The sequence below is a fragment of the Carettochelys insculpta genome, chromosome 1 (assembly GCF_033958435.1).
Source record: "Carettochelys insculpta isolate YL-2023 chromosome 1, ASM3395843v1, whole genome shotgun sequence".
In the NCBI taxonomy this organism is placed as follows: Eukaryota; Metazoa; Chordata; order Testudines; family Carettochelyidae; genus Carettochelys; species Carettochelys insculpta.
In genome coordinates, this window is record NC_134137.1 from 275444926 (window position 1) to 275465582 (window position 20657).

Here is a 20657-nt window from a genome sequence, read left to right on the forward strand (position 1 = left end):
CTGCATATATTTTTATATATAGTATACATAACCCTGGGAAATTTCACATTTAGTCAGAAACTGCTGATGTATAATTTTTTCTTCGTAACTTGGACTTGATTCTGTGCGCGTATAAACTTAACTGATGTTTTTGCCTCTTAGATACAAAGGTGCAACTGACTCGTATATTGAAAAAGTAATGATCTCTTCAAATGCAGAGGATGCTTTTTTGATCAAAATGTTGTTGAGACAAACTAGACGTCCAGAAATTGGAGATAAATTTAGCAGTCGTCATGGACAAAAAGGTAAGAGTCCTTTTTATTAAATATATTTGGCTATTGGCTATAACAGAAGCTTTTATATCGTCTCCTCAAATTGTATAAGTATGCAAAGTAAGGCTGCATCTACATTATGAGATAAAATTGATTTTCAGTCAGTTAGCCTGATTCTTCTAAGTACCTATGCTCATTGTAAATTCCATTAGGTAGATTTATGGACCACAAAAATCTACATATCGAAATCCTAAAATTGTAGTAACCTGACGGGGATAGTGTTCAATTTGAATTTAAAATTCTGAGTGAAGGGTAGTGAGGATGCAGCATGTTTTTCAATCAAATTCATTAGCCTCCACAGATGTCCTGTATATGCCCCACAATGCACCACAGTTCTCCATTCTCCGTTCTGGCCTCTTACATCTCCACTGCTCTTAATTGCAGAGGAGTTAGACAACAGAACCATTACAATTCATCACCTGCTAGCCCAGGGCTGTAGGCTCATGAGAGGATGAAAAATATTCTTTCTTTGCTAGGAGTGCAGCTATGGGCTCTGTGGTCTGTGTAGATCCCTGCTAGCTGCCTTTTTTTCTGCGCTGCCTGGCACCCACAACTGCCCCCCTGTACCATGTGTCAGCTAGGCTGTGGGTAGCTGTTGTGCTTGTCTGTTAGTATATGAGAAACTTCTCTTCAGCTGTTTACATGTTGTTCTGACCCCCACATCCCCTCCCTTCACTCCCCCCAGAGGCGCCGCATAGTCTGGAACATTCCCACATCCAACCACCTCAAGTGGCTTGACCCTGAACCAATAAAAAGACATGCTGTGCAAGGCACCAGGTTGTTTGCATGCGGTGAAGGTCATGATTTTCAGGGACGGGCTGTAGCCGGGGGTCTTGTAGCTGCCCAGGGGATGTCTCCCTCGGTGGTCACGATTTTAGGGGCTGGCTGCAGCCCTGGGGTCTTTTAGCTGCCCTGAGCCATACATGTTTCAATGAAGGCAATGTATTAGCTGTACAGTTACCACAGTTGTTGAAGTAAGGCTTGCAGTGGGGAATATTCTTGTCCTTGGGGTCTTTTTTTTCCAGGTGCAAATCCTGCTGTAGCCTGGGGTCTTTTAGCCTGATGAATCGTTCAAGTTTCAGTGTAGCGACCCTGTTTACTTAAGCATAAGGGTCTTTTTTGGTAGGACACCTAAATCCAGATTCAAGATCCAGAAGGGACCTCTGTGGGCAGTCACAATTTTTGTGGCTGTCAAAAGTGTACTGTCTGTTAGCCACCCTGGGCCATTATTGATGATTCATTCTAGTTTCACTGTAGCACCTGTGTCTACTAAGAGTCCTGTTTCCTGGGGGGGCGTAAATCAGTATCCAAGCCCAAAATAAAGCCTAGGCAAGCTGTTCCAGTGTAGTGCCTGGGTCTACTTAAACAAACTTAACATGGCAGGGGAAGGAGGGAAATGAAATGTGGGAAGATGGTGTCATAGACACACATCTACTTGTGGAGCCAGAATGCAATGGGGCTTAGGAAACTGTGGGATAGGTTCCCACAATACACTGCAGCAGCACTCGATTTTAAGCTGCTTGCAGCAGAAAGTCAATTTTGTGGGGAGTGTGTAGGAAGGTGAAGATGCCCCAAATCAAATGGATAAAACCCAACGTTAAGAAATCAATTTGAATAAAGTTGATTTTTATCTCATAGTGTAGACGCAGCCTGAGAAGACTAACAGCATGCTGGGGTGCATTAGGAGAAGCAATTCCGGCAAAACTAGAGAAGTTGTTGTTATCCTCTACTTGGCAGTGATGAGGCCATATCTGGAGTATTGCGTCCAGCTGTGTGCCCCCCAGAATAGGAAGAAAGTGGACACATTGGAGAGGGTTCAATGAAGGGCAACAAAAATGATCGGGGGCTGGAGCACATGACCTATGAGGAGAGGCTGAGAGTGCTTATTTTAGTTTGCAGAGGAGAAGACTGAGGGGTGATTTGATAGCAGTCTTCAACCTTCCTGAAAGGGGGCTGTAAACAGGATGGAGAGAGACTGTTCTCAATGGTGACAGATGGCAGAACAAGGAGCGATGGTCTGAAGTTAGAGGGAGAGGTGTAGGTTGGATATTAGGAAAAACTATTTCACCAGGCGGGTGGTGAAGCACTGGAATGCATTACCAAGAGAGGTGGTGGAATCTCCATCCCTAGAGATTTTTAAGTCTTGGCTTGACATAGTCATGGCTGGAATGATTTAGTTGGGGTTGATCCTGCTTTAGGCAGGGGACTGGAATACATGACCTTCTGAGGTCCCTTCCAGCCCTAGAATTCTATGACTCTATGCAATAAATTATGGTTTGAATTTTTATGGACTGAGACTGACTTAGGTCAGCTCTACACTGCAAACTTGCATCTCTATAACTAGCAGAAAATTATACTGACCTAATCCTTGGTATAGACGTCTCCCATAGATGTAACTACCACCTCCTTCCTATGGACAAGACAACATCCAAATCCTAGAAACTGTTGAAGTAGTTTCTTCGCTGTAGCACTGCAGCATTTTAATCACAGACTGCCCTTAGTCAAAAAAAAATTGCTTTCAGTCTTCTGCATGTTTCCTCTTTTCAGTTCTCTTTAAATCAATTTGCAAGGCCTGTTTTACAAGGGTTACTACTAAAAAAAAAAAAAAAAAAAGTCTTTTGAATTTGCCTAATTTAGTAACTATGCAGAAGGAAATGAGGAAGGAGATAGATATAAATAAGCATAACAACATTATGAAGTTTAAGGACATTGGGGTCACCATTGGTGACCAAGAAAGAGAAGATGGGAAGAGTTCTCCTGTAAGTTTTGATTTTAGTAACGTTTAATAAGTTTGTAATGGTTTACCCAGAAAAATGTTGGAAATGAAGTCCAAATTGCAGTTCAGAATGGACATTGTCACAGGAGGGCAGGGGGTATTTGTCTATAAAATCTGAAGCAAATTGACCAAACCAGTTTGCTTCAGAGTATAAAGATATTTGACCTGAAAATCACTGATCAGTTCTCATTCTCACCCCTTATTGTATGAATTTAGCTGCTGCTGTTTCAAGAATCACTGGAAGTAAAAATCGGTGTCTGAAAAATTGAAACCCTAGCATTCAAACGATGTAAAGCAATAATCTCTAAACTCCTTCAGCATGTGTCTACTAAAATCTAGAGCAAAATGGAATAGGGAGGAAGGTGGTGATCACTACATCTGGGTGAATAATGGAGGAAACTGTTGAATCAGACACTTTCATATTTGTTGTCCAAGTTTCAGTGAAAGTTACATGATCAGTTCCAATTATGGCATGCATTAAGAATTGGTGTCTCACAATCTGAGACCTATCTTTGCCAGTATATTAGATTCCTTTTAGTCAGGCTTCAGTCCAGAAGATGGTAGGGAGATGGTGCTTCTTGCTCTGCTGGATGAACTTTCGCTATCCATAGACAGGGAAAGTATGTTCACAGATGCAGTTGCACCACCATGAGCCCCCTATCTCTCCAGACTATATTATTCTTCATCTGCTTAAAGCCTTTGGAAGACCCAGTGAGATGGTGCGGGGTGACATGCCAGCTGAATGTGTACAACGTCCAGTTATTTTACTTTCTTGATGTCTGCCTGCATCAACAAGTGGCTAGAGCTAAATCCAGGCATGATTGAAGTGATGCTAATAGAAAGAAAATATTTCAAAGAACTTGTCTCCTATGTAAATTTCACACTACTCATGACTTTTTTTTTTCCTCAGAGCAGGTAGGTAGTCTAGAGGCTAGGGATCTTTTATACTTGTCAGTGTTATTTGATTACCTGACCAGTCTTGGGAGCAAAAAATGCACATTTTTTTTTCTGTGCTCAGAACACTGCCCCACTTCCTACCAGGCGTGGATTGCAGTCATCCACACACTTATGACCTCCAGGTTTGACTACTGGAAGTGCAGGGTACCACGATCACATCTCCGAAGGCCTTCCACTTTCTGGACTCGCTCCCTATTGAAGACAGTCTTGTACAAGTGCTCTCTCCCTATTCAAAGCCCTTTGTGGGATTAGACGCAGTTATCTGAGACATCACCTCTTCCTTCCTGCCTGTGACCCCTCTGGACAGAGGTGTTCAGTTAGACTGTGGTTTATAATCACATGAGAAGAAGTTTTCACAGAAGCTTAGACAGAGGCTTGGGAATCCCCTCCCACAAGAGAGGAATGACCAGAGGACTCAGTCCAAACAGTACTGAAGGCAGAACTCCAGTCCTTTTGAATTGTCTTTCTCTCAGTAGTGTCTCTACCACATCCTCAAATACATAGCCACCCACCTGCACAGATGTACAACTTATCCAGGCTAGGATTTTTCTTTGACAGATTTGGAACGAAGGAAGAAAGGGGTTTAAAAAGAGACATAGTGGCAAGTGGAAGATTCTAGACTCTATAATAGTAGGGGTAATCACAGCACATAAATATGCCTAAGGAACCCTGGTAAAATTTCTTCTGAGAAGGGTAAAATGCAAGTTGCAAGGACCCGTGCTACAACTTTGCCTGCAGCAGCAAAGGAGAAAGATAAAATGATCGTTTCCACAGTCTGCTTTATCCCCTTTCTTGAAGAAGGTGACAATTAGGGCAGTTCTGATTTCACTGGGTATCCTCCTTTGTCCAAGTTTTAAGAATGAGCTGATGAATTAGCTCTGGACCACCATCTTTAAAGATTTCAGTGGGGATCTCATCAGGACTTGCTGCCTTATTATTCTTCATCTGCTTACTGGCATTGTGTACCTTATGCAAATTGGTAGGGTCTCCAAGCTCTTCCCTAAGAGATTGGTGAGGGGTTTGTTCAAGGACTTCATCTGCTGCCATGGAGTTACAGTTAAGAAGATCTTGAAAATGTTCTTTTCCGGTGAAAATTATGGCTTCATTGTCCTTCAAAAGTGTGGCTCCATCCTTAGAGCAAAGAGGATTTATGCCATAGCAAGCTTTCCCATAGACAGTCTTAATGGCACTGAAGAAACTATGTGTTGTGGATGTCCGTGAGATGTTGGAGTTCTTGCACTTTCTAAGTCCACCATTTGTTCTTGAGTTCTCTGTTTTACATTGGAGTTCTACCCTTGCTTTGGCACAGGCTTCTCTTTGTATTACAGTTTGTCATTCTGCTAAGCTTGAAATGCCCGTCTATTTTCATTACTTAATGGGTCAATTTTCAGCATCATTCTCATCAAACCAGTCCTGATGTTTTCTGATTTGGTAGCCTATGGTTTTCTCTCAGGCATTAATGAATACTGCTTTCAGCTGGCTCCAGTGTTCCTCAATTTCTTCTGGAAACTCTGATGGAAGCTTTTCTTCTAAGACTACCTGGAAGTGGCCAGGCTTGATGGGGTCCTTCAGATCTTGAATCTTCAGCTTGCATCTGACCTGCTTCTTTTGCAGCCTCCATTTGGGAGCGATCTTAATTTTCATTGTGGGTTGAACGAGGTGATGAGCAGTCCAGCAATCATTAGCACTTGTCATTGCTATTGTAAGAATAGTAACGGAGAGGGAGCCGTGCTAGTCCATATACAATCAAAACAAAAAAAGCAGTCAAGTAGCACTTTAAAGACTAACAAAATAATTTATTAGGTGAGCTTTCATGGGACAGACCCACTTCCTCAGACCATAGCTGTGCCAGAACAGACTCAATATTTAAGGCACAGAGAACCAAAAACAGTAGTCAAGGAGGACAAATCAGAGAAAAAAAAAGATCAAGGTGAGCAAATCAGAGAGTAGAGGGGTAGAAGGTGGGGGGAAGGTCAAGAATTAGAGTAAGCCAAGTATGCAAATGAGCTGCACTATTGAAAGGGAGGCAGCTCATCTGTCTTTTATATTCAAATTCAGTATTCAAATTCAGCACATTAACACGTGGTTTGAATCGGGATGGGAATTTTCTGAGTCACTGTAGGGGCTCATTTGCGTACTTGGCTTAATCTAATTCTTGACCTTCCCCCTGCCTTCTACCCCTCTACTCTCTGATTTGCTCACCTTGATCATTTTTTTTCTGATTTGTCCTCCTTGACTACTGTTTTTGGTTCTCTGTGCCTTAAATATTGAGTCTGTTCTGGTATGAATATGGTCTGAAGAAGTGGGTCTGTTCCATGAAAGCTCACCTAATAAACTATTTTGTTAGTCTTTAAAGTGCTACTTGACTGCTTTTCTATTGTAAGAAGTATGTCATTGTGATCTTGGACGTGAACTGCAATACAGTCAAGAAGATGCCAGTGCTCTGACCGTTTCCAAGATGCTTTGAACTTGTCTTTTGTTGGAAAAAGGGTGTTTGTGGTACGTTCATGTTCGGCACACTTGGTCTAGAGCAAAATTCCATTTGAGTTGCTTCTGCCAGCTCCTTCCTTCCCAGCTGTTCCTTTCCACAGGTCTGAGTGTCATCCAACATGTGTATCGAAGGCCTCCGGAAGCATGAGCTCATCTTTCAAGGTCTCCAATAAATTAGTTTCTGAGAGTAAAAATCTTCCTTTACATCCTCGTCATTTAGGGCACAAGGTTTTTGAAGATCACGACATTTGAACAGATACAAACTTCTTGTTTATCAAGTCGTTATTCTCCCAACATTGTCTGGGTCTGAAATCCCTTGAAAGTCCTCCACAGGCATTGCCAACACTTCCTCTGCAAGATCTTGAAGAGCAAATGGAAAGACAAGCACACCAACATTAGTGTTCTAGAAGAGGCAAAGACAACCTGTATTGAGGCAAAGATCATCTGTCAGCAGCTCTGCTCTGCTGGACTGGTCATGTTGTCCAGATGCCAGACTTTAGCCTCTCAAAACAAGTCCTATTATCTCAGCTGAAAGCAGGGTAGCATAATGTAGAAGGACAATTGAAGCTTTATAGGGGCTTGCTGAAAGATAATTTAAAGAAGTGCAGAAATGGCATTGGCACTTGAGAGACACTCACCCAGGATCACTCAAAATGGAGAAAAGTGCAACACGAAGGTCCTCTGCATTTTGAACTTGCCCACTGGCAAGCTGAGGAGGACTGGCGGTGCAGGAGGAAGGAGAGATTGGCTTCCAGTTGTGGTCAGCAACCTTCTGCCATAACCTGGAAATGTGTCCTCGCTGTAATAGAACTTGTTGTTTAAGGACAGGCCTTATAAGCCACCTGAGGAGCCGCAGCTCCCATGGAAGATGGTTTTATTCAGCAGCAAGTGATCACCATCACAGCTAATGGACAGACTTCCAGAACTAGTGCACAAACACTTAACGTGGAATGGGTATTAGCAATAGATCTCTGAAAACACCAGTTACAGAAGAGGTAACTGTCTTTTCTTAGGGGCCTACAGGCTGAATAATATAAAGCTTACCTCCTTTGCCGCCCAACCTCTGCTTCCACTACTGCAACAGCAGTGGCAGCTGGAGTCGCTGGGCCTTCAAATCACTGCTGGAGCCCTGGATGACTTGTTCCAGGTGATGCTGATGGGCTGGGGAGGGGAAGCTAGTCACCAATCCTGCCCCTTCCCCACCACTTGCTCAGGGACCCAGCAGTACTAATGGTTCCCAGTCTTGAACTGTCCAGTGACCGGTTTTCCAACTATGCTAATGAAGTTGCCATTGAAAGCTAACAGGGGAATCGAGAAGATTCAGAAACTTCCTACTTTGGGATTAAAAGCCATCTTGAAAATTATGTCCATCAGGGAAGACTTATCACAACTCAGCAAAAGGCCATTAGAGCAGTGCTCATAAGAATCCTTCTGTTTCGTTTAAACTTAGAGCACATCTATCAGTACTACAAATTTCTGCTACCACAAGTTACACTGGCATTAAAGCTGCTGCAGTTAGTGCTTTGCTTGTGCACACGCAATATTTGGCTCCATGCGTCAGTGCTGCATGCACTCACCAGAACTGACTGTTTCCATGCACAGTGCTACACACCAGGGGAAGTATCCCACTGGGCAAGCTGTTCCAGACCAACACAGTGTGGCCTCTGAATGCTGGAGATAAATATTAAATAACAATGTTATTGTTTAATGTTTGGTGTGATAAATGGCCTAGTTAGTGTAAAAAAGTATAATTTGCACATTGTAGTTCTATCTTCGTTAGGTGCTTATCTATCATGGTGCTTCTAGATGTAGATGTAAAAGCTTAGAACAGGTGAAGACATTTTATTTTCTGGCAAAATCGTAACACTTTTTGTCATGACCAATTGATGTGTGATCTTCTGAAATGAAACATTTACTTGAATCTGATTTACACTGAACTGATTTCATTGCTCTTTACAGCTGTGTCTACACGTGCACGCTACTTCAAAGTAGCGGCACTAACTTTGAAATAGTGCCCGTCGCGGCTACACGTGTCGGGCGCTATTTCGAAGTTAACTTCGACGTTAAGCGGTGAGACGTCGAAGTCGCTAACCTCATGAGGGGATCGGAATAGCACCCTACTTTGACGTTCAACGTCGAAGTAGGGACCGTGTAGACGATCCGCGTCCCGCAACGTCGAAATTGCCGGGTCCTCCATGGTGGCCATCAGCTTGGGGGGTTGAGAGATGCTCTCTCTCCAGCCCCTGCGGGGCTCTATGGTCACCGTGGGCAGCAGCCCTTAGCCCAGGGCTTCTGGCTGCTGCTGCGGCAGCTGGGGATCCATGCTGCATGCACAGGGTCTGCAACCAGTTGTCGGCTCTGTGGCCCTTGTGTTGTTTAGTGCAACTGTGTCTGGGAGGGGCCCTTTAAGGGAGCGGCTTGCTGTTGAGTCCGCCCTGTGACCCTGTCTGCAGCTGTGCCTAGCACCCTTATTTCCATGTGTGCTACTTTGGCGTGTAGACGTACCGTCGCAGCGCCTATTTCGATGTGGTGCCGCGCAACGTCGAAGTTGTACATCGACGTTGCCAGCCCTGGAGGATGTGTAGACGTTATTCATCGAAATAGGCTATTTCGATGTTGGCTTCACGTGTAGACGTAGCCTACAGATCATAAATACAGGTTCTCTCTGGTTCCATACAATACCTTTTACCACTTCTGCCTCTCCATGCAGGAGTTTCTAAAAGCTCTATGGCTATGTCTATACTAGAGAGTTTGGTGGACAAAACTGGGGTTTTGTGGGCAAAACTCAGAGAGCATCTGCACACAAAATACATTTTATCGACAAACTGTCAACAAAAAAAACTGTAGACACTCCAGGGGGCAATTTTGTCAACAGAACGGATCAAAAGATTGATCCGCTTTTATGTTTAGACAGGATTTGTTGACAGAGGTTTTGTTGGAACATCTCTTCTGACAGTTACTTCTCTAGACAGCTGTTTCTAGTGTAGACGTAGTCTATATTCTCTGATTTCAGAGAAAAAAATTACTTTGCAATGAAGCTAAATGCTTAGTAAGTTATGCATTAGTTTATCGCACTTGCTAAGGTCAGAACTGCAGACCTTTTACTGGCTCTCCTGTTCTTAGTGCGTCATATGTGCAGTTAGTGACTTTGCACTCGTTATTGAAAAGCACTAGGGAATGCTTACAGTGCAGGTGTGTGTGTTAAGTACTGTACTATGCAGTTTTCTAGAGTGTTTAATACTTGTAATGCATTTATCTCACCAATTAAAAATAATTAAAACCCTTTGGAAACCTCGTAGTAGAGTAGAAGTTCTCCTACATTTTTATAAGCAGCATTCAGAATTGTCCGCTGAAAGGTGGAATCACTGATTCACGAAACGTCTGCATTTTAAGACCTGTAATAACACAGAAGGTAAGATTAAAACTTAATTATACTAACTGCCTTTTCCCTGGGTTGTTTAAATCATACTGTAAGTTTCCAACCCACATTAAAAGTGTTAAAAACAATTCCTGTTAGTCTATTACAGTGATTCCCAAACTTGTCAGCATCACACACCCCTTTTGATTTTTGAGAACCCCTCACGATCCCCACCTCTTATTTACCATCATACAACCCCCTTTTAACAAAAAATTCAATTCATAATTTAAAATAAACACAAAAACTTGATATAAAAATGGATTTGAAATTAAAAATGACAAATAGTTTTTATTTGCCCCTCGCGGGTGCCTAGTGAAGCCCCAGCTAGCCAGCTGCGTGAGCCCTGTGCCAGCCACCAGAGCTGCCTGCACCAGCTGCCCACGCGCCTGAGCCCTGTGCTACTAGAGCCACCTGAGTGAGCCCTACACTGCTGAGGCCAGCCACCTGCCTGCCAGCCTGAGCTGACCGAGCCCTGCAATGCCAGGGCCAGCCACCCATGCCCCACAAGCCCCTCCCCTCCCCCAAAGCCAGGCACTCCCAGTCCCCCACTCACTGCATCTCTGTCCCTCAAAGCCAGGCACCCCAGTCCCGAATTCACTCCATCTTCCTCCCACAAGCCAGGCACCCCCAGCCCCAATCTAACCCCATCCTTCTCCTCCTCTCCCACCCCTCCCCAACCCATACTCACTCCCCTTTGCAAGAGGCAGCTAGCTCCATGTGAGTCTTTGCCATCTGTCTGCTTTTTATAGTGACTGCGCCGGGTTGCCTACGTAAAATGGCTGGGGCTGAGAGCTGGAAGCAAAAACTGGCTTTTTCTTTGAGTGGAGGGAATGACTGGGTGGGGGGGGATCTGGGTCGCCTCATGTCTCCTCTGGAATTTCTTCATGCCCCCCAGTTTGGGAAACCATGGTCTGTTCATAGAATCATAGAATAGAGCTGGAAAAAACCTAAAAAAGCCATCAAGTCGAGCCCCCTGCCCGAGGCAGGACCAAACCCATCAGATCAGCCCAGCCAGTGCTTTGTTGAGGCAAGACTTACACCTCCAGGGATGGAGACTCCACTACTTCCCTGGGTAGACCGTTCCAATGCTGCACCACCCTGCTAGTGAAAAAGTTTTTCCTAATGTTCAACTTGGACCTTCCCAACTGCAACTGGAGACCATTGTTCTGTGTTCTGCCATCCGTAACCACTGTGAACAGCCTCTTTGCAACCTCCCTTCAGTAAGTTGAAAGCTGTTATCAAGTCCCCCCTCAGTCTTCTCTTCTGCAGACTAAACAGTCCCAATTCCCTCAACCTTTTTTCATAGGTCATATACTCCAGCCCCCTAATTATTTTGGTCACCCTCCGCTGGACCCTCTCCAGTGTATCCACATCCTTTGTATAATTAGGGGCCCAGAACTGGACACAGTACTCCAGATGCGGCCTCACCAAAGCCGAATAAAGAGAAACAATCACGTCTCTAGATCTACTGGCAACGCTCCTCTTGATGCCACCTAATATGCTATTAGCCTTCTTGGCTACAGCGGCAGACAGTTGACTCATGTCCAGCTTCTTGTCCACTGCAACTCCCAGAACCTTTTTCTGAAGAACTCCTACTGACCCAGTTGAACCCCAGCCTGTAATAATGCTTGGGATTCTTCTGGCCCAAGTGCAGGACTCTGCACTTGTCCTTATTGAACCTCATCAGATTTCTTGCAGCCCAGTCTTCCAATTTGTCTAAGTCACTCTGGACCCTATCCCTACCTTCCAGCATATCTACCTCTCCCCCTATCTTAGTGTCATCCACAAACTTGCTAAGGGTGCAATCCAACCCCTCATTTAGGTCATTGATAAATATGTTGAACAGAACAGGACCCAGAACCGAACCTGGGGGCACTCCACTAGAAACCGACCACCATCCCGACATCGAGCCGTTGATCACTACCCTTTGGGCCTGACCCTCTAACCAGCTTTCTATCCGTCTTACCATCCATTTATCCAATCCACATTCCTTTAACTTGCTGACAAGAATATTGTGGGAGACCGTATCAAAAGCTTTGCTAAAGTCAAGATAAATCACATCCATTGATTTGCCACCCCCCACCCCCAAATCCACAGAACCAGTTATCTCATCGTAGAAATTAATCAGATTGGGCAGGCATGACTTGCCCTTCATGAATCCATGCTGACTATTCCTGATCACTTTCCACTCCTCCAAATGCCTCAAAATGACTTCCTTGAGGAGCCCCTCCATGATTTTTCCAGGGAGTGATGTAAGACTGGCCTGTAGTTCCCTGGATCGTCCTTCTTCCCTTTTTTTAAAGATGGGCACTACGTTGCCTTTTTCCAATCATCCGGGATCTCTCCCAATCTCCACGACTTTTCAAAGATAATGGCCAAGGGCTCGTCAACGACATATGCCAACTCCCTCAGAACCCTCGGATGAATTAGGTCTGGTCCCATGGATTTATGTACATTTAGCTTTTTTAGATAGCTCCTAACCTGTTCGTTCCCCAGCAGAGGCTGTCCACCTTCATCCCACAGTGCATCACTTTTCACGTTAGTCCGGGAGCTGTCCTTGTCCATGAAGACAGAGGCAAAGAAAGCATTAAGTACTTCAGCTTTCCCTACGTCATCTGTCACTGGGTTACCTCCCTCATCCAGTAGGGGCCCCACGCCCTCTCTGATAACCTTCTTCTTGCTAACATGCCTGTAGAAACTTTTGTTATCCTTCACATTCATCGCGAGTTGCAATTCCAGTTGCGCTTGCACCTTCCTGATAACTGCCCTACATTCTCGAGCTATACCTTTATTATCCCTCCCTAGACATCTGTCCAAGTTTCCACTTTTTGTAAGCTCCCTTTTTGTGCCTAAGTTTTCCAAGGATTTCCCCGGTAAGCCAGTCTGATCTCCTACTGTATTTACTTCTCTTGCTGCTCATTGGGACGGTTTCTTTCTGTGCCTTCAATAGGGCTTCCTTAAAATACTGCCAGTTTTCCTGGACTCCTTTTCCCTTCATGGTAGCATCTCAGGGGATTTGGCCCATCAGGTTCCTGAAGGAGTCAAAGTCTGCTTTTCTGAAGCCCAAGGTGTGTAATTTACTCCTCTCTTTCCTTCCTTTGGTCAGGATCCTGAAGTCTACCGTCTCATGATCACTGCATCCCAGGTTGTCACCCACCTCTGCCTTCCCTATTAGTTCCACCCTGTTTGTAAGCAGCAGGTCAAGCCGCGCACAACCTCTGGTCGGGACCTTTGGCACTTGTACCAAGAAGTGATCCCCAACATTCTCCAGAAACTTCCTGGACTGCTTGTGTACCGCCGTATTGGTCTCCCAACAGATGTCAGGGTAATTAAAGTCCCCCATGATAATGAGAGCCTGCGATCCGGAAACTTCTCTCAGTTGTCCAAAGAAAGCCTCATCTACCTCATCATCCTGATTTGGTGGCCTGTAGCAGACACCAACCACCACATATCCAGTGTTGCCTGCACCACTAAGCTTGACCCACAGATTCTCAACAGGCTTTTCTCCCTCTATGTACTGGAGTTCCAAGCAATCATAGCGCTCTCTTACATACAGTGCAACCCCTCCTCCTGTTCTTCCTGAACAGTTTATACCCTTTCTTGGCAGCGCTCCAGTCATGCAAGTCATCCCACCAAGTCTCTGTTATCCCAATCAAGTCATAGTTCTTGGACTGGGCCGGGGCTTCTAATTCTTCCTGCTTGTTACGCGGGCTTCTTGCATTGGTGTGCAAACACCTTAGATAACCATTCGATCTCCCCGCCCTCACTACTCAAACCAGGGGTCCGCTTTTGTTGTACATTCCTCTTTGCGTTTCTTCCCAGCCTCCAAGTTCCTTTCTCCCCACAGGATTTTGGTCACCGTCCCCTAGCAAGCCTAGTTTAAAGCTCTCCTCACTAAGTTTGCAAGCCTGCTCGTGAAAATGCTCCTTCCTCTCTTGGTTAGGTGGACCCCATCTCTTCCCAATAATCCTTGTGCCCAGAACAGCGTCCCATGATCAAAGAATCCAAATCCCTCTCTCCGACACCACCTGCATAACCATGCGTTTACTTCCTCAATTCAATGGTCCCTACCTAGCCCTTTCTCTTCAACAGGAAGAATGGACGAGAACACCACTTATGCACCAAATTCTTTAACCCTTCTTCCCAGCACCACATAATCTGCAGTAACCCACTCAAGGTCATTCTTGGCCGTATCGTTTAGTTCCCACATGCAGAAGTAGGAAGGGGTAGTATTCTGAAGGCTTGAGTGGTTTTTTGTAAGGCTCTCAGTCACATCCTGAATTCGAGCTCCTGGTAAACAGCACACCTCACGAGATTCCCGATGTGGTCGGCAGATGGATGGTTCAGTACCTCTTAAGAGGGAGTCACCACCACCTGTCTTTTTCTTATGGGGGTGGTGGTCATTGAACCTCCACCACTAGGACTACACATCCCGTGTCTTGCAGTAGAAGCAGTTCCCTTCTATTTTTTTTCCCTGTGCAGCTCCTTCCAAAGCATTCACCACCCGAGAACCCGTGGAGAGAGCCTGCAAGTGATTACTTATCTCTATATCGATGGCGGACCTGTGTACCGCCGCCTTTTTCTTCTAGAAGTTACACGCTGCCAGTTCTCTGCTTCATCCCTTACTACCCTCCCCGATTCTTCCACCTGCTGTGCTTGCAAGATTAAACGCTCCCTTCTGTCAAGGAAATCTTCATCCTCCCTGATTTGAGCATAGGGTCGACGCTTGAGTCTCCAGTCCTCTAATTTTTTCTTCTAAAATGGAGACCCGCTTGCACTTAGTGCAGACGAAATCCCTTCTTTCCTCGGGGAGGAAGACAAACATGGCACATCCCGAGCAGGTAACAACAGCAGACCTGTCACTATCCATGCCTGCCATCCTAGAACAGGGATTTAAAAGAAAGGCAAGGGTCCCTGGCCCTTTCCAAACTCCCTCTCTAAACTCCCTGTTTGCGGTCTCCTGTTCACAAGCTCACCTGTTCACCTGGACCCTTCTTTATAAAGCCCTGGACTGCTTCAAAGTCCCTCCCCTTACTGAGGCTCATCCAATCAGCAGAGGCTTCTAGATATCAAGCTTATTTAGAAGCCAAGAGTTTCCAGCTTCTGGTCCCAGTCCACCCTCCCGGGGGCGGGGGGGAGAGGGAAGGGCAGGAGAAAAACACACACACACACACACACACACACACACACACACACACACACACACACACACACACACACACACACACACACACACACACACACACACACACACACACACACACAGAGCAGAAGAACGCCACAGCCAGAAAGCCCCAAACACAACACACACCCAGACAGCCTCTTACTTAAGAGTCCTGTATTTGCTGCTTCTTTACCTGGAGAATTCCCTCTCTAATGATGTTACATGTATTCAGATTTTTTTTTTTTTACAGAATATGCTCATTTTATATATCTCCTAAATCTGTTATCAGTGTTTTGTAGAGGTGAAGTCTTAATACAGTTTTGAAGGAACGAAGAAGACTTTTAGGATGCATGTTGTTACTGTTCTTGAATTTTGAATTTTACTTGATCTACCTTTTAAGAAATTATCATTAATAAAGAGTGGGAATTTTAAAGGATGGGAGGGGGGAAAAAAAAGACCAAGTGTGGGGGCAGAAGAAAACGTGTATTTGTAGATATCCAAAAGCTAAAAAAATTGAAGACCTCAGAGCAAGCTGGTGTCCTGAAGCAGGCAAAGGCATAACTGGGCATAAGCCTTAATACTTGGACGTAAATGGTGACTGAGCAGTAACTGGAGACAGACATGCTGAGGAGAGCAAAATTCTTTTTACGTCGGCTGTTCAAAAACTTGGCAACATCCTGATTCCCTGACATCAAAAATAGAGGTGGAACAGTCAGAGTGGAAGAAAATCCAGTAAATTTTCACAGTAAGGCCACATCTATACCAGCCAGTTCTTTTGAAAAAATCTTTCAAAAGGTCTCTCTTTTGAAATATCCAGCAGAGCTTCTACACACAAAACGTGTTCTTTCAAAATTAAATTGAAAGAGCGTGGCACTCCTTTCGAAAGTGCTCTTCCACTCCCATTTCAGGAAAAGTGCCCTCTTTTGAAGCTTCTTTTGAAAGAAAACATAGAAGTGCTCCATGGGCCCTTTTTTTTCAAAAGAGCAGTCCTCATCATGTCTGGTGTTTTTGCTGCCTGGCTCATTCTTTCAAAAGAGAAGGGGCTGTGGGGATGCTCTCTTTCGAAAGAGCAGATTGCTCTTTTGATCTGCTTTTTTGTGTGTGGACTCGCTCTTTTGAAAGACACATTTTTGGAAGATATCTTCTGGAAGAACTTTTTTGAAAGATTGCTGTAGATGTAGCCTAAATTTTTTAGGTATGACTCCTATGACTGGACATCTCTCAATTTGTGGCTAGATTATAACAATTAACTGTAATTTTCTCTGCTTCCTTTTTGAATACAGCTAGTTACCTACCTCATAAATATCTCCAAAACAGACTATCTTCTAATTGACATGTAGCAAGTGAATTTAAATTTTTGTTTCTTTTCATTAACAATTTTTCTTGCTTCAGTAAAAAGGACCATGTTTATACCTCTGCAGTGCTATTTGCTCACCTCTTGAAGTATAGGTGAAAATAAATGGAGGCAACTCGTAATGATAGTTTTTAACGATCTAAATAAGTAGATTGAGATCAGGAGAGCCACATTTTCGTGTATTTTCTACATTCTTCTAGAATGAAAGCAGTACTGCAAATGCAAGAAAATAAAGGCTTAAGAAAACTGGACCAGGTAGGAAAAAGTGGAGTAAAATCTCTCTAATCATCTTGTGAAAGGTATGCTCCAAGAAGAGCCATCCATTAAGCTTGCCTGGTAGCCCATCTGGATGTTTCTCTTCATTTAGATTTATGCTGCCAGGTTTTGCCTTGCTGCCTTCTTCATGTCCTTCTCCTACTTGATCTGGGACATCACCACCTGTTGAGTTTACTCTGGCCTGTGCTTCCTGTAAGCATGCTGCTTCTGAACTGCCTCTAAATCCCAGTCCTCTCTTCAAGCATGTCAAGAATATCAAGCAAGGAGGAAAGAGAAATGGACACAAAATGGGAAACTAATGTAACTAACTTTCTGAAGCTAACCAGTCAATCTCTAGCTGTATCCCACTTTCCAGCTTTCATCTAAATTTTGCAATGAGGGCTTTGGGACAGTGACCTTCTCTTTCTTGCCTAATAAGTACTTGGCACCCAGTACTAGTAAGTGAATACCCATCAGGGAGAGGTTACTGTCCAATTTATACAAGACATTTGGTTTAACTGAATAATGGCTTGTTTCGTTCCAGGAAGAGTAAGAAAATTTCCTACCTTCCTCGTTTTTTCCTTAATTTCTTAAAGCAAAATCATTTCTAGATATAAAGAAGGCCAAACAAGTACTTGACTAAACAATCTTGATCAGAGTTCCATACAAAACTAAATTATTATATTTCCAGATTTCCCCTTGCTTTCCTGCAAGCCACAATGAGGAAAAAAGTTAGACTCCTTTGATGTGAAAAAGCAATATATCACTCCTCTGAAAGAACATTTCTCAGTCTCTCATGTGAAAAAAGGATTAACACCTCCAACAAAGATCCTGTAGATCAGAGAACTAAGCAGCAATACTGAACAGTATTCCCGAGGAGTGGAAAAACTGTATTTAAGCAAGAGATTGTTTGAACTGGCAAATAGAAGCTTTTTAATAGCTGAAGATCTAAGATAAAGGATTAAACCTTTCTGAAGTGTCTACACTTAAAATTCTCTAAAGACAAGGAAGCAAGTTTAAATTCATGAAAGACCATCTTTGTTTTCCTAAATGAACAATGTTCTTTGGTGTCAAAAATTGAATCTATTCACTGCGTTGTGAACTATATAAACTTTATTGGAACACCACATATCAGTTAGCATAGCCTTGTTTGGGATTTACTTTCTTTCAATTCTGATTTGGTTAGAGCAGCTGCTGTGGTCACTTTGTCCATACGTACAGTGATAATTATTAAAATATTTTGACATGGACAAAATACAAAAATATGCTGCTTATCCGTTACAGAACACTTGTTCTGTATCAGTAAGAGAAGAAGTGAAATATTATAGGTTTAAGTAGCAATTTATAGCATTTTTCCATGTGTACCTCTTAATTTGATACTTCATTTTTTTCATAACATTAGGCATTACATCTAGTGACAGTTCTTCTGCTCTAATACATATTAAATGATTGCAGTGGTATTAAACAGATTTATATTTTAAAAATAGGCTTGATATCTATGTCTGTGTAATTGTAAATGATGGCTCCCAAGATTTGAGATGGATATCACTTAATTAGGAATGGGAGGATTTGTTTGCCCTTTTTTTTATATCCAAAAATTAAGTGAATGAAAATGAAATCTCAGAACTTCTGTTTGAACTCCTGATTATTTCACCAAACCTCTGCCTAACTTGCTCTACTAAGAACTATATTACAGCATTTTTTTTTAATCTCAACTAGCAAACAGGTAACCTTCTGACCTTCTCAGTAAATCCCCAACTGAACCTTTGAAATTAGGCTGGTTTCGCATTTTATGGCACAAAATAAAAATCTCTTATTCTGTTATAGTGTATCCTGAACACACATTTTATTAAGCTCTTGACTCATTCAGCCATGTGTATTTTGTAAAGTTCCTATGGTTATTGTTTTACAATAGCTGCTTCCAGAAGCTTTGTAAGGGTTTCAATTAATCAGCTCTTTGTGTGCTTCAGACTATGCAAATTTATCGCATCAAGCCATTCAGCAGCTCATGGGAAAGCCGTGTACAAACTGTATTGTCTTCTAGCACCTCCTCTCATTTAGAGTGATGTTTTTAATAAGCGAGCTAATCAACTTTACTTATGCATTATTTATCTGTTAATTTTAATTCTGTTCTTCTTTCTGTCCTGTGTCAAATGGGATATAGCAAGTGATATGGTAGATCTGTAAATGATTCAGCTGTTGAACGAAGCCAGTATGATTTAGAACTTTCTCTGGTGTTCTGTGTATAGTTGTGTAATAAACATGATGCCTAATTGGAGATATTTGCAGTAAACATACTTCATACCAAACACTGATTTACACACTTGTCTACAAACAGGTTCTCCCCAAAATACTTTAACTCTAAAACAGTGATTATATTTGAAAAATAGCCTAGTTTATTGGAAGTTTACTCTTTTGCAGTATGTTCTCTGTAATTAGACACATCTTGAACTGAAAAATCCACTGTGTATCTATTAAGGGGCTAAGGTTATTTTTTGAAGCATGGAGTAATGAAAGAACTAAACACATTCACCCAGTAGCGGGCTTCTATTCACCTCTTCAGCAGAAATTAGTACTGATGCTGCTGCCACTTCTATTCACTTAAGTTAGTCCCCTTTGCTCTCCAGCATGTCTCTTGTTGGCAGTAATTAGGCTTTTCCCTACTGGGTTGTTCTGACTTTTCCCTTTTTTTTTTAAATTTGTGACTGTTTTATTTAAGGGAAGTATCTGTATGGTGACTGGTGAGTGAGAGTGCTCAGCTGCTGAATATTTTTGATTTGTTAAGCAGCGTGTTGTAGAGTGGTAGATTCACACATGCTAGCAAGCAAGGATCGCAGAAGATGAGAGATACAAACTCTAGCATTTTGAGTGTCTGCAGATGAAGAACTAATGAACAAAAGTGAAGAGACCCTGATCCTGAAAGGAGGCCTATGTGGTCAGACCCTTGTCCATGGACAGAATGGGATTCCCTATGGATGGATGTTTAGGCCCATATGAATCCCATTGCAGGATGGAACCCATATGTAGTCAGGAAATGGTCACGTATCTTAGCTATGTTCTGTCTGGAAGAAGAATTGCCTGAAAAGATGTGGTTTATTTGGGGGCTGTTTTGCAAAGCACTGGAGTACTCATCAGTTGGATTTTTTAAAATGCTGTATGTTCAGTTTATAAAATCAATGTTGAAATATTTGTAATAAAACAGTTTATCTTTTTTAAAAATCAGTTTTCTAGAATGTTAACTAATTTAATTATATCATGCATCATCTCAAAAATAAATTCCTTGCAAAAGTTTGTTCTTAGACTTAAAAAGGGTGGTGGTGGTGGTGGTTTTTTTTTTTGTTTTGTTTTGTTTTGGTTTTTTTTAAGTTGAGAGGACAGGCAGAGACCAGGAAAGCATGTCACAATCTTCCAGCTCACATATATGAGTGTAACCTAAGTCCACATGGTTTTGAAATATTTTTTTCACTCTGTCTGGAAGAACACTTGTAGAATTATCTCCTGAACTTTTTATAGATGTTCTCATATTGGGAACAGCATTGACCTAAAAATATGTAGGTGAGGACAGAATGGGGTCGGCAATATAATGGCATTTTTAAGAAAATCAGACTCTCTCTCTCCCAAAATATCGGGTATTTAAAGGAGGGAGTAACATTGCATGAAACTCTAAGGAATAAGTTAAAATATACACGTAACGAAGAAAAAAAATTGGGTTGATGAGCAAAACTGTTAGCTCCCTGAGTATGATGAGTGGAGAATTCAGGCAAAACTACCTTATTCCCTTTTTAATGCCGCAGAAGAAGTTTATACCCTAGTTTTGAGTGTGTTCTTTTTCTAGAGATGGGCATGGTGAAAAATGGGTAGGTAAAGTTGGGAATTTCTGTTCATACTTGGACAGGGAAAGCTCTTTAAATCCCAAGGCTGATTATATACTG

The 20657-nt window shown here is 42.8% G+C and overlaps 1 protein-coding gene across 2 annotated transcripts in view; it reads left to right on the forward strand.

Annotated features, from left to right (window-relative positions):
• POLR3B (RNA polymerase III subunit B) overlaps positions 1-20657 on the forward strand; it is a 150038-nt gene that overhangs the window by 106612 nt on the left and 22769 nt on the right. For both annotated transcript variants that reach the window (XM_075008026.1, XM_075008035.1), the window contains exon 23: positions 142-284. In XM_075008026.1, the coding sequence (XP_074864127.1) occupies positions 142-284 (143 nt within the window). The remainder of the gene's footprint in view (positions 1-141; positions 285-20657) is intronic.